This window comes from Neurospora tetrasperma (assembly GCF_000213175.1).
Source record: "Neurospora tetrasperma FGSC 2508 unplaced genomic scaffold NEUTE1scaffold_2, whole genome shotgun sequence".
NCBI lineage: Eukaryota > Fungi > Ascomycota > Sordariomycetes > Sordariales > Sordariaceae > Neurospora > Neurospora tetrasperma.
In genome coordinates this window covers 3,451,375-3,465,405 of record NW_009799100.1, presented here as the reverse complement: position 1 = coordinate 3,465,405, position 14,031 = coordinate 3,451,375, and the positions used below count along the sequence as shown (strand labels likewise).

At 52.5% G+C, this 14,031-nt stretch overlaps 3 protein-coding genes across 3 annotated transcripts; 2 read left to right on the top strand and 1 right to left on the bottom strand.

Annotated features, from left to right (window-relative positions):
- Nucleotides 1-902: 902 nt before the first annotated feature.
- On the top strand, nucleotides 903-3,579 carry NEUTE1DRAFT_79505 (uncharacterized protein; the record flags this gene model as incomplete). Its single annotated transcript, XM_009851354.1, has 2 exons — nucleotides 903-1,692; nucleotides 1,739-3,579. 2 exons carry the CDS (start codon nucleotides 903-905, stop codon nucleotides 3,577-3,579), a joined length of 2,631 nt encoding a protein of 876 aa, XP_009849656.1.
- Nucleotides 3,580-6,264: 2,685 nt separating this feature from the next.
- NEUTE1DRAFT_79503 (uncharacterized protein) lies at nucleotides 6,265-8,611 on the top strand (the record flags this gene model as incomplete). Its single annotated transcript, XM_009851353.1, has 4 exons — nucleotides 6,265-6,640; nucleotides 6,942-7,027; nucleotides 7,219-7,514; nucleotides 7,603-8,611. 4 exons carry the CDS (start codon nucleotides 6,630-6,632, stop codon nucleotides 7,780-7,782), a joined length of 573 nt encoding a protein of 190 aa, XP_009849655.1.
- A 635-nt stretch (nucleotides 8,612-9,246) lies between these two features.
- Nucleotides 9,247-12,336, bottom strand: NEUTE1DRAFT_79498 (uncharacterized protein; the record flags this gene model as incomplete). The annotated part of the gene is made up of 3 exons (XM_009851352.1): nucleotides 9,247-9,844; nucleotides 9,910-11,045; nucleotides 11,116-12,336. The coding sequence occupies 3 exons, from the start codon at nucleotides 12,005-12,007 to the stop codon at nucleotides 9,752-9,754; spliced, it is 2,121 nt and encodes a 706-aa protein (XP_009849654.1).
- Nucleotides 12,337-14,031: the final 1,695 nt, after the last annotated feature.

Here is a 14,031-nt window from a genome sequence, read left to right as displayed (position 1 = left end):
AAGTGGAAGCTTCTGTCGCATTGCTGTCGTGCAGGAACCTAACTGGCCGCTGTTCCGTTGTCCTCTGGGCAGGCATTTAGGTTGCCTAGGTATTATGTACCTAGTTTATTACTGTATGTACATACCAATGCCCGTGCTTCGGTCGAGGGATGGCCGCCCCGGGGTGCCCCTGTGGCCTTGGCTGTCAGCAGCTGCCCTGGGCAATTCCACTTCGCGCTGTACCCCGCCATTTCTTGATATTGATACATACCTAGGTACATACCTTACCTACCTCTAGGTACCTCCCGTCTTGCCTGCCCAAAACCCAAAGCCCCACTACATATGTACTGCGTACAAGCAAACTGGTCGCTCTGGCCGCGTCCTTTCACTGCACGCTTTGTGCTGACGCCCCTGCAGTCCACTGCAGTGGTTGATAGCGTAAGTAATGCACGCTGTGCCCGCCCTGGCACAAAACCACTTTCACAAAGTCGCGTCTCGAAGCGCGTCCGAAGCGCAGCGCTGGTTGGCCGCCCTTCCATGTCAATTAAAGGATCCTGGCCAACATCAACAAAAGAACACTCCTATCAACACCATCGTCCCTCACACGAATTATTGTCGACCGCGACAACACTATCCGACTGACGTGCATCGCCATTACACCAGTATTTCTTTGCCATCGTATATTTCAAGCTACATAGTCCATAGCAGGAAGCTCTTAACGCGGGGCAGGCCGCGTCGCGCATCCCCGTCGGTTTTTTTCCTGCCCAGTGAACAGAGTTCAAGTCAGTTACCTCGAGTAAATTACAAGTGTTCCTCGCCGGCGAATATCCCACGACGACGTCGACTCGCTGCCCCGCCTCGACAATCCATCCCCAGCCGGTTTTCCTCGCAGATCCACCCTCGATACCGATTCTCCCTTCGCAATGTATCTCCCTCGGCAGCTTATATCAAAACTCTACCTCCACTTGCAAAATACCCGCCACCCACTATCGCCGCCTGTCCTCATCCTGGTCGCCCTCGAAACCGATGCGCTATGTGCCTGCCGTATCCTAACCCAACTTCTTAAACATGACTATATCCCGCACAAGATCCAGCCAGTCGCTGGCTACTCCGACCTCGAACGTGCCGGTACTGAGCTCGTCAGCCCCATGATGGAGACCCGTGGTGGTGCTGGAGGAGTCGTTGTATGCTTGGGCGTGGGCGGTATGGTTGACCTCGGCACAGTTCTCGGACTTGAACCCGAGGGCGAAGAAAATACCTTTGGGGGTGTGGAGGTGTGGGTGATCGACTCCCATCGCCCGTGGAACTTGGGCAACGTTTTCGGCGGCTTTCCCCTCGAACCAGAGACGCAAGAGGCCAGGACATTCTCTGCACGAACCCCCATTGGTGTCAATGGCGGCCGGATAGAGCGAGCATACAAACCAGGCAAAGGCGGCATCATTGTCATGGATGACGGCGACATTGAAGATGAGCTCTCCAAGGAACGAGATGCGTATCTAGCCCTAGTGGATATGCCCGAAATCGAAGATGATGGCCGGGACTTGGGCGACAGTGATGAAGACGAAAGCGAGACCGAGGAAGACACTGGTGATACATCAGTTGTTGCGGGTAGAAAGAGGAAATCCTGGTCTGACTTCGACGAGGACGATGATGAAGACGACCGACCTAGACAGCGACGAAGAAGCAATTCGGTGAGTACGTTCCGATTTCTACGTAGTAATACATCTCTCATGCTAGATACAGTCGAGTCCAATTCCAGATTCGCCTCGCCGGCCGCAACACCGTGGTCTCATATCTCTACGCGACGATGCCCTATTTTCCAGTGACGCGCTGGAAGCTCCGCCTGCAGCACAACCACCCAGAGGCCCTTCAGCCAACACTCTCCGACGAAGATTGCTACGACTACGACGAGAAAACGAGGGAGTTCTGCGCGAGTACTACCGACTGGGTACATCATATTCGGAGCCCATCTCGTCCATGATGTACTCCCTTGCGTCAGAACTAGGTCGTGAAGACAACGACCTGCTATGGTTAGCGATCGTTGGAGTCACGTCGATGGAGCTGTATGGCCGCTCATCTGCCGGTATTGCGGTAGCAGCTCGCAGATCAGACGCCCGCATTTCCGGTTGGCTCGGCATGCGTGGTGCGAGAATACGACAGCTTCTGCGGGACGAGGTCAGACGTCTCAACCCACCAGAGATAGGAAACGGCCGGGTGCTCCCCGAGACAACGGGAATCATCCCAACAACCGCTCGAAGTCCGGAGGATACCAGTATCAGGTTGTCGCCGGAGCCCAAGTTCCTGCTTATTAGGCACTGGAGTTTATACGACAGCATGCTTCACTCACCCTACCTCTTCTCTCGGCTAAAGACGTGGAGCGAGGCTGGCATGAAGCGATTACACAAGCTTCTCGCCAAGATGGGTGTCAGTCTGGTGCAGTGCAAGCAGAGTTATGCCCACATGGACATGATGTTGAAGCGCGAACTTCGCACCAAACTACTAAAATACGCGTCTCTCTACAACCTCGACGAACTTGTTCCGACAATAGACACGGACGGGAAAGATCGCGGAGGTGCCAAAGATGGATGGGGCTTTGTACGCAGTTGGGGTTGGAGGGCAACCCTGAGTGCGCAAGATGTCGGTGTCGTAGTCGGAGCCCTGTTGGAAGTGGGGAAGAACACCACTAGTGCTGATGATCTTCCTGCTGGTCCATCTCAGGATCTTCTCGACGTAGACAACAACCAGAGCCAAAGTGAGGAGTGGATCCCCAGGTTCTGGGAGGCGTATGATGCGCTGGAGGACATCGAGGCCCTTAAGGCTGGCCTTCCCACGGCGCAGTATCTACACAAGGCCATCTTCACTACTGGCACGACAATTTTGAAGAAGAAACAAATATCCCATCTGCGCGCATTCCGCATGTGTGTGGTCAAGGACTCACCAGATGCGACACTCTTCAACCACCCCGGCGCCTTGACCAAGCTAGCCCTCTGGATCGGTGAAGCACTCGCGGAACAGGAAAAAGAAGCCACTGGCGGGAAGCTCGCCCATGGCGGTCGTGGTACACCTCTCGTAGTGGCTAGTCTAGATGACAAGCGCGGAGTGTATGTCGTCGTCGGTACTGGTGGCGGCGGTGGGCCAGACACCAAGTTCCTCGACCGTGAATCGGCCAAGAAGCGCGCCGAAGAAAAAGAAGCCAAAGCGAATGCCAAGGAGATGCAGAGAAGGATCAAAGACAAGATCAAGGCCGAGAAGAAGGAGGCCAAGAGAAAGGAAAAAGAAGAGAAAAAGAAAGCCAAGTCCGACGCCGGCGGTGATGAGGACGAGGAAGAGGACAACGAGGAAGATAGTGACGACGACTCGGATCTCTCTGATTCGGACTCGGACGACGATGACGAGTCGGATGAAGATGAGGACGAGCTTGATCAAGAACTTGAAAGGGGCTACGGCCTCAACAAATTCGGAACAGCGTTCCAAGACGTGGTGGCGGAGACTAATGCCAGAGTGCGTATCGACAGCTTTGAGCACTGCGTCGTGGAGGTCAAGAAGGAGGATCTTAGTGGCTTCTTGGAAAGTCTCAGCATGAAAGTTGTCATTGGGTGAAGGAAGGAAAAGTTTGGGTTTGCTAATTCAGGGGGGAAAAACCATGGGGGGGGGGGGCGTCAAAGGGGGTTTGTTTACTTGACCAGGGGAGTGGCAAGAGTTCATACCTGTGTCCAACAAAATGGTCGGAAGAGCCAGAACAACTCGTTTCAGAGGTGGCATGTCATTGCATCGCCTTGAGGCTCGGATGATTGAGCTACATGCCGAGCTATGTACATGCTCGAATGACTGAGCCATCTCCAGCAATGTGCATGCATATATGGAAATGCTCGCCCAAGCAGATGCGGCTTAGCAACAGCTAGAACGCCTTTTTCTTTTCGCTTTTTTTTTTTCCCCCTTTATACCACTGTATAGTCATACGGCATATTCATTCACACAACATGCAGTGGGCGAAATACCAACTCTGATTTACTCTCCAAAATCATTTTGTTTCTTATGTGTTTTCTTTCTGCTTTTCCTTTTGGACAAACTTGTGAACAAATGTGCCAACAGGAAAATCGAACCTCATAACCTCCAACATAATGGTAAACTCGGCCCGGTTTCTCTTTCTTCCTTTGTGCTCACTTCGCCTCTGCCAGGCTCATGCTATGAGTCTCTCACCTCACATACACAGCATTCCACCAAACAGGCAACGATGGCACTGCCCCCTTTGAGCCTTTGAGGCTTCAGAGACACTAAACTAGTCTGGCCGACCACTTGGCTACCTCCAGATAGTGTCGGAGCGGTAGTTTATATATGTGTTGTCAATCAATGCTGGTTTTGCTGGATTGTTTTATGAATGACTAAAGGGTTTCAGTATTGTTGGCATAGAGATTGGCGTCGTTTATTGACAGCCGGTAGAGGTATGTAGGTAGGTACTAGTGAAGCTTGTTGTGTTGAAACAAGAAAAAGTGGAGCTATATCGGAGTTTGTTAGTAGTCCTTCCGTCATCGGTTATCTTTTCCCTCTCTTTCTCACGATCTTCCAGAACGCCTTTTTGTTGCACCAGAGTTTTCTCCTTCTCCTTAGACCGGAATCGTCTGCCTTCCCCCATACATACCACAAGAAGGAAGATCCCGTCTCTTCTGAGGAGAGGACAGATTCAAGTGGATTTGTTTGGATCGGTACGAGCCAGTCAATGTCTTGGCGGGCTTTGCACTGCCTCCTTTCCTTACTACGTCAGTCCGGCACTATCTTCCAAGTAGGAAAGTCGCAAAGTTGCAAAGGAGCTGAAGAACAACCTGTTTTTCTCAGACCGCCGTGGAGGTCCGATCAGGTGGAGGGTTTTGAAAGAGAGAATATCAAGGGCCCGATTATGTTTGTTGACAATAGACTTCGTTTTACCTTTGGTGTTATTAAAATTGGTGTTCAAGTGGTCGACCGTTAATGACGGAGTGGGGCGAACGACTTCTCATTCTGGGCTTTGGGCTTCCTCGGAGCGAATAATGATTGGATGTTGCAGACAGAGCCTCAAAATACCCAGGAGAATTGTTGGTACCAGGGCCGTTGATTACGTGTGGTGCTAGACATGATGAACAGAGCATCGACGCGGTCCAATATGCGCATTTTGGTGTCAAGAGGTTTGCTGTTTGACATCGAGCGGAAACTACTTGTATATCGAGAACTTCCACTGTTACGCCAAAAACTGAGATGAGCCTGCCGCCGGGCATGGGTGCCCGAGAGTTTGGTCCTGAAGGAAGTACATGTTGCTCGGATGGCGGCGCTAGAATCTCTCTGAAGTATATCTTGTCAGAAAATGTCTTTTCCGAAGTCGCCTCCCCTATCTCTTCTTCGTACGGATCTGGGCTGCCGATTGATGTTGGTTTGGTTGAATGGTGGCCTCCGTTTACCTCCCAGCGCTCTCATCCTCCGGCGCGGGCTCTGGAGACCTGCCCTTCTTGTCACTCGGGCTCCCTGCCCGACAAATCAGAGAGCAGCAGTTTTTCCAGCCAACCTGGCATGATAGCTGGCGCATGCGCTGCCTACACCCAAACGTCCAGAACCCGATCGAATTTGTTCCTTGGCCGTGCAGCCCCTGTCCCAGTTATTAGAAATCCCGCCCGTTGCCCCTCTTTGCAAATGGATGCGAATATCAACCGAGTTCCTTGGGAGAGAGGAGTGAGGGCCCCACGTAAAGTCTGAAACACACATGCTGGAGAACAAGCTGGATGTTCGGAAAAAAGTCCGCATGAAAATGATGCTTCATCGGCAGTAGTGTACTCAAGCAGCACGAGCAGGTACAAGGCAGGTTTCTCGAGCAAAGGAAGAGGACTCGAGTCAGAAACAGCCTGGCCTCTTCATGCCAGGCCCGGCGTCAAACCGATGGACGGGAGGGAGTCGAGGTGAGGCGCCGCACGAAACGAGCGGGCGGATCAGGTTCAGGTTCGAGCGGTCGGGTGTCCCTTACCTCCTGGCTAACATATGGTCCCCTGCTAGTCACTCTAGTTCCACATTTTAATAACGGCCAGGGCACTTACAGTGGTTAGCTGCAGTTAGTGCAGCAGCTCCAGGGCACTGCATCAAACGTTGCCCATCTCGCCAGACTCCCGCCGTCATCACCTCCGATCTCCCGCGCATTTTGCCCTGCCTTTCGCCTTGCACCCTGACACTCCTGTGCTAGGTGCCAATACCTGTCTAGACCTGCTCATCCCATTTCTTTTTCTTTTTGCCATTACAACCCAACACCTCGACATCTTTTCCTATCTACTTCTCTTCACTCTTCGGTGCAACCCCAAGGCCACTGATTGCCGCTTACCGAGTCTGCTACTTGAACTATCCTATCGCCCGACGACAATATAAATCCACCATACAAGGCTGCGTGCTCCCATCGCTCGAGCACCGTCTTGCCCTTCACACAGCGTCTCGTTACCTACGACCAAGTCAATTACAAACGTTAACGGTATCCCTGAGAGAAAACCCACGGATCGTCACCGAACCCCTCCTCCGACCTTTCGGCGCCAACCCCGTACGCGACGCCATTCCGAGTGACCCCTTTCCCTCGAACCACCGCATCGTGGGACCACCTTGTGAACGACATCAGCATTTGCTAAATAGTACCGAGTTATCCGAAAATGGGCAAATCGTGAGTGACCAAGTCCCCCGAAATCTCCGCGATTCTTGCCCGATCAGCACCCACCACCCGACCGCTTTCTCCGCATCCCATCATCATCATCATCAATACGCACCGCACACCTGTTTCTCAGCAGTGGAGGAGGGACCGTGATCCGTCTTGCTGAAGTCTCCTCTACCGTCGACCTACCCTGTCCTTCACCCAATTCTACATATCATACAATGGGCCTCTTTAGCAGGAGTCGTTCCTCTGCGCAATCTCCCAAAACTGAAAGCAAGATGAAGAGGCTGACACTGAACCCCGCCCGACACAGGCAGAGCAAGCTCGAGCGTGATAAGCTGGAGGAGTTGGAAAAGGCCACCCACTTTGACAAGAAGGAGTTGCAGCAATGGTATAAGGGTGTGTTACCTACCCCCGTCCCCTTTCTCATATCGCCGACGGCCCCTTTGAACACCGTCGCCGCCGCCAACGATTACATGCCCTGATTGATGCGGCGCAACCCCCCATCGCAAGCACTCGCTATGCGCCCTCGTTACCAACCGATTTTTTTCGCTCCATAGACAGCCTCTAACAAGTTCATTCACAAACAGGCTTCCTCAAAGATTGCCCCTCCGGCATGCTCACCAAGGCCGAGTTCCAGAAGATCTACGCACAGTTCTTCCCCTTCGGCGACCCATCGTCATTCGCCGACTACGTATTTAACGTATTCGACACGGACAAGTCTGGCACCATCGACTTCAAGGAGTTTATCTGCGCCTTGAGCGTCACGAGCCGCGGCAAGATGGAGGACAAGCTCGACTGGGCCTTCCAACTGTACGACATTGACGGCGATGGCAAGATCACCTACGACGAGATGCTCAAGATCGTTGAGGCGATCTACAAGATGGTGCGTTTACCCTTTCCTACTTATCTCTCTACAGCCCTTCCCGTGTCGTCGCAATCTTGTACGCTAACATTCTGATCCTTCAAAACAGGTCGGCTCAATGGTCAAGCTCCCCGAAGACGAAGATACTCCCGAGAAGCGCGTCAGCAAGATCTTCCGCATGATGGACAAGGACGAAAACGGCAGCCTCGACATGAAGGAATTCAAGGAGGGCAGCCAGCGCGACGAGACAATCGTATCCGCCCTCTCCTTGTACGATGGCCTCGTCTAACCAAGTTTCTTTTCATCAATTATCATTCGAGTTATTTCGTTTAGCCACAGGGGGGGACGGCGCGCAACGGTCTGGCGAAGCAAATTTTACCAAGAGGAGGAGCATGATTTGATGTGTGTTGCAACGCCAACAGGCAAAGCTTCATCTCCCCGAAACAAGGCAGAGCTGGAGTTATAAAGGGTGGAAAAGAAAGAGAAATCAGTTGTTCATTTGGAAGCAAGATATCCCAGGAAAAGCGTGATGGACAAGGGGGGATGGTTGCGAGAAAGAAGGGAAGAGAGAGGGTGCAGCCATCTCGGCTCGGCCCAGCTCGATAAGTGTGCGCGCATACATCGATCGGACAAGATAACAAGAAAGCACAGCCGGCCACATGCTGTTGGGGCGTCTCATCTATGGTTCTGTGGTCGGAAATGAGCCTCGCCGCTAGGTACCACCCATTCGACCCAGTTCTTAGTCTAGATGTCGACCGGGATGTGGTGGTCTTTGGGGCTGTGCTGTTCTTGGCTTAGGTCTTGAAAGAGGAGATTCCAGACCTGGTGATCACACGGATTGGACGGAAGGGAGAGGGGAAGGACATGAGAGCACACAAAGGGAAGTCAGAGTGAGAGGGGATAGAGACGGAATAAGGAGGAAGAAGAGAAGGAAGTCGTGATGAACGGCGTTACCTGGCTGGTATGGAACGAACGAACACACTACTTCGGTTTGGTCAATTACAACAATGGACGACCTTGACTTAGAAGTTACCTCTTATGCGTCGTGTGTGTGGATACTTTTAGGCTTGGTATTTTTTTCTTTGAGAGTTTAGCAATGTTTTTCAACGTTTCATCCGTTTCGAGCCCTTCATGATGTGATAACCGGGCTGTTGACTGTGATCTTTCTCTAATTCCCGCGTACTCTCCCCTACCGCCAGGTTTGACATGAACAGATGAGGTTTATTTTTTTATTTTTTTTATTTTTTTTGTACTAGTTGTAAGTCAACACTGCCAACACCCCAACAAGTGACATCATCGTCATCTTGCTTGCCAAGATCAACCCGTTCTGGGATATAATACCAACGTGAGTGTTTTATTTTTTATTTTTTATTTTTTTCTTATTTTCTTTTCTTATATTCAAGCCCCCCGTTTTCGTTCAGATGCGTGATGCAATGATCTCTCTGCTTACCCCACTCATGGTCGTCGTCTATGTCTTCATTTGACCTATCTCTTAGTCTTTCCTGATGCAGTTCTTCATCTGTCTCAACACTCACTCCGTCACCTTCAAACCGTATACGGGTGTCACTTGGAAATATTCGAGACTATATTCTTTATAGTCAGTAAGAGGATGGATGTGTTAGCGGTGATATGATTCTGCCTCAAGCAAAAGAGACGTTACTGGGAATTGGTCCGTCGTGTCCAAAGCCAGGTGTAGGTATACATCGATGACAGTGTGTACTGTTATCAATACGCAGCGTGAGAAGCAAAGGCTACTACAATGGGGTATCATCAATAGATACTCGCCCGTCCGTTTCGTATTAAACAAGCCCCAATCAAAACCCCTTTCCCAACCTGAACCCGACAAAGGAGTGGAAGCGAAGAGTATAAGAAGAGAGCTGATCCTCCTGTTGACGGAAGACCAGAGAGGAAATCCATCAAGCAAAACAACGCAAACCAGGACCCCTAGAAGAATTAGAAAAAGGGTAGTGTAGCACAAGTAGATGGCAAAACTATCTCAACGCAATTATTCTTCGCTTATAGAACAGAGAGGAAAAGCCCATTACGACATAACAAACATATAGCTAGGGGGACTTGGAAACCCCTTCGGTCGCCGTCGCCGACAACAGTAACGTAACGTAACATAAATAACTAGGAGTGGTATAGTGGAAACATAATTCGCGCCCCGAGACACGCATAGACATAGACATGAACAACAAAAACAAGGGTGTACTTTTTCATATACAACAAGAGAGATCAGGTAGGTGGCAACAGAACTCCTACTGCTTGGGGCCATAAGCCTCATCAACCTCCTTCTTGTACTTGTTGAGAATGCCCTTGCGGTTGAGCTTCTGGGCGGCCGTTACAAGACCCTGTAATTCATTTGGTTAGCGATGGGTTAGGTAAAACAAACAGATGTAGGCAGTGGAAAACTCACGTTCTGGGGGGTCCACTCCTCATCCGACATGACGACACCCTCGATAATCTCAATGCCAGAAAGGCCGCCGGCACGACCGGCGTTCTGGAGCTCCTTGAGAACGGCAGCCTGGAGCTTCTTGTTGTGTACGAGCTCCTCCAAGCTGTCACCCTTGACACCACTCGAAGAGGCGAGCTTCTTAAGGGCGGGTTCCGCGGGAACGATGATGGCGATGGGCTTGGAACGATCCTGGTCGGCATAGACGCAAATATTGGCGACGACGGCGGCGGAGCGGTAGATGGACTCGAGCTTCTCAAGAGCAATGTACTCGCCGTTGAGAGTCTTGACGAGGTTCTTCTTGCGGTCAATGATCTTGAGATGGCCGTTCTGGTCCCACTCGCCGATGTCGCCGGTCTTGAACCAGCCGTCCGCGGTCACAGCGGCAGCGGTCTCCTCGGGGTTCTCATAGTATTCGGAGAGCACAGAGGGGCCACGGAGCCAGATTTCACCCTGGGGGTTGGGCTTGTTAGTGGCGAAGTAACCGGCGTCGGCGAAGTCGACGAGCTTGGCCTCGATCGAGGCGGGCATGGCGCCAATGGACTCAGCAGTCCACTCATTGGGGTTCTGGAGGGTACCCATAGCGGTCGTCTCGGTAAGACCATAGCCGATAATCATGGGGCAGATGGCCATGGAGATGAACTTCTGGGTATCCTTGGCGACAGGGCCACCACCGTTCAAGCAAAGCTTCATGCGACCACCAGTGGCATCCTTGATCTTCTTGAACACAATGGCGTCCAAAAGACCACTTCCAGGAAGACCAAGGCCCATAAGCTTCTCCTTGAGAGCAAGTGCGCCCCAGAAAAGGTTGCGGAGGAGAGGGCTGCCAGCGTTGACCTTGGCGAGAATGCCCTTTTTGACGGTTTCCCAGACGGCGGGCACACCAACCAAAACGCTGGGTTGAAACTCGCGGATATCGCCGAGGCAGTTGCGGACGGAGGTGTCGGAGAGGGTCTTGGGGTTACCATAACCCATGGTTGAACCCCAGTAGAGGGAGGCGTTCTCGAAAACGAATTCGAGAATGTGAGCGAGGGGAAGGTAGGTCAGGAGGCGGTCACCGGGGCCAACGAAGGGCTGGACTACGGGGCAGACACCAGCGACTGTAACAAGGACGTTAATATCAGTTCACGTACAGAGAAGAGGGGAAAAAAACAGTTTGCGGCCACTTACCCGCAGCGACGACGTTGCTGTGCTTCAGGGGGACACCCTTGGGGGTACCGGTAGAACCGGAGGTGTACATGATGCAGCAGAGATCCTCAGGGGCGGGCGCGACGGGCGCGACGGGGTTCTGCTTGCCGAGCTGGACAAGCTCATCGAAGCTCAAGACAGTAACACCGCGCTCGTTCCTGAGAGCCTCAATGTGGGCTTCCTTGACCTTGTTCTGGTTGTTCCAGATGACGTGTGTGATGCCCTTGGCATGCTCAAGAACGCCGTTGAGGGTAGGGAGAAGATGGGGGTCGAGGAAGATGGCCTTGGCATTGGTAGCGACCATGGAGTACTTGAGACCTTCGGCGCCGAGTGTGTCGTAGGCAGTCACGATGGGCATGGACTGGGTCGCGGAACCATGAGACATGGCGAGCCAGTTCTGGCTTGTCGCGGCAAAGATGTGGACACGGTCGCCCTTGTTGAGGCCGATGGCGCGCAGACCAGCGCCAACGTCAAGCGTGAGCTGCTCGTAGTCCTTGAAGGTAATGAACTCGTAGTGGCCGAGCTCGAAGTAGGTCCAGTTCTTGTCCACCTCGCGCTCCTCACCATCCACCATCTTCTTGACCTTCTTGGTCTCAACATGCGTGTTTACAAGCTTGCGGGAGCCCATACACTGGGACTCGCCATGTGCGAGGGCAGCCCACTTGACGAGTTTGTAGACGGTATCGATTTCCTCACCGATGGCCTCATTCTCGCCCCATCGCCTGTTTGGGGGTATGGCATGCAGACCGTCGATGGCGAGGGGAATGCGACGAACAGGAGTCTCGCCCTCGACGGGCGTCTGGCCTGGGACATCGAGAGTATAGGGGGGCTTGGCGACCAGCTTGGGGACTGGCGTCAACGTTGGGATGACCATGATGGGCGATGATATTAGGAGTTAGATAGGTAGAGCTCGAGAGCGTGGTTTTCTCTATTGGTCGGGAGGGGTCGCTGCCAGGGAGGAAGCCGGTCTTTATCGAGAAATGGGGGAGGAGATGCACGGATTGCCGAGACCGCGGTCGCGCTAAACAGAATCCCGCCCTAGTGTCGGTTGCGGGTCTTGGGTGTGTGTGTGTGTGTGTGTGTGTGCGGATGTGGAAGGTCGTGTCGCCGTCTTGTAATCAGCAATGCGACTTGGAGATTGTTGGTGGTTTGGATAGGTATGGATAGGATAGGTATGGAGGTGAAGAACGGGGGAAGAAGACGGGACGGGAGAGAGGACAAGAATAGAGGTGGAGGTGGAGGTGGAAGTAACGGAAGGGGAAAGGAGTTTCTTTTCTGTCTCTTCAGTTCCTCGGACGGGACGATGGCCACAGCGGCACTTCCACTTGAGACTTGGACGGGATGCGCTCAGTTGGGGTTGGGATGTTATTTTCATTTTGGGGACTGCCCACTTGGACTGGCAAGGGGCCCATTGGTCCACTGCCTGCACCAAGAGCCCCACTCCAAAGCCATCTGGCCAGGGCAGATGACGCCAGGCAGGCTAGCGCAGTCAAGCACACAGATGCGTGGCTCGAGCTTTCTCTACCTCTAGGTGCCGCGGTCTTAACGTGCTCTTGCAACTCTTGGCCCTTGCCGTCTGCCCTTGCCCGCGAGACTTCCCATGACGAAACAGACAGCTTTGCCTTGAGATGCGCTAATCGAGTAAGGATAGCGCGTCTCTAAACTTCTCCATTGTTGGGAAAGTGCTGTGGCCGGCACAAGTGGAAGCCAACAATGTCACCACTCTAGTGTAGTGTACCTAGGTAGGTACGTAACGTTAGAGATGGATACATATGCAGTGCTGGTAAAGTCACTTCCATGCATCGTGTCCATTTCGAGCGCTTCTGCACACTGAAATACATGGCGCATCGCAGCAACCAGTTCGCAGACGTCGTCTCAACCCCTTTTTTTTTTCTTTGTTGATCTTGTCTTGCCGCGACTGACCCTTCTCCAGACCGTCTGTCTCTTTCATGAACTTGAACTTCCTCCAAACACTAAACACGGCCTAGTGCTCTCCGATTTGGATCAATGTGGAGCTCTTCCGAACAAGCCGGGCAGACCTTACCTCTAGCGCATCACCTTGGGCGGTCTCGGAGTATTTGCTGGATTGCCTTTGAATGGACGAGGCAGTAAGCGGGCACTGTTGGCTTCACTATTTAGGCACAAAAAGAAAAGAAATTTGGCGATACTACGAGATGCTACGATGCTTTAGGGTAAGGTAGGGTTTGGGTAGAGCCACAGGAGCGAAACAACGGAGCCGAGCAAGTCGTCACATCGAATGGGACTCTCCCGTCTAGTATTAAGGATCTCGGCCAACGACAACAGCATTGCGCCTGTGATACCTTCATACAAGAATTCAACACCATAGGAGCACAATCACAACATCAGCCCCGAAGGACTGCGTGTACCACAAGTTCACTCTTCCCAGAGGCCCAGACTCCACGATCTAACCAACTTGTCAACTTGGCAAGCTATCCTGAAAGAGGCACGGAAACAAGCGAGAATGGTCCAAGTGGGTGCGCAGGCGTGTGATGACGGTCACTGTGATTGTTTCTTGGTTTTCGACCTGAAATCTACAAGCGGGAAGCTTGCTTCCAAGACTCCAAGACATTTCATTCCCCGCCTTTTTTTGACATCCGTCCCGAGAGCCTCCACAGCTGGGATGCATCTCCCATGCGCGCATCCCTCCGCCTTCAAGTACCCGCAACCCGAAGTGCTCCGGCTCGACCACAAGCCCATGTACATAAGACGGAGGGAAGGAGATGTCCGGGAGGACAGCAGGAACAGCATACATCACCACCAGGGATGCTCTCTGGTTTCCTTCCCTACAAAAAGCCCAATTGCTTCTCTTCTTCCTGCAAAGCTGTCCGACTGTCGTCTGTTGTCCCGCCGGACCAAGCATTGGAAATGGAGACCCGG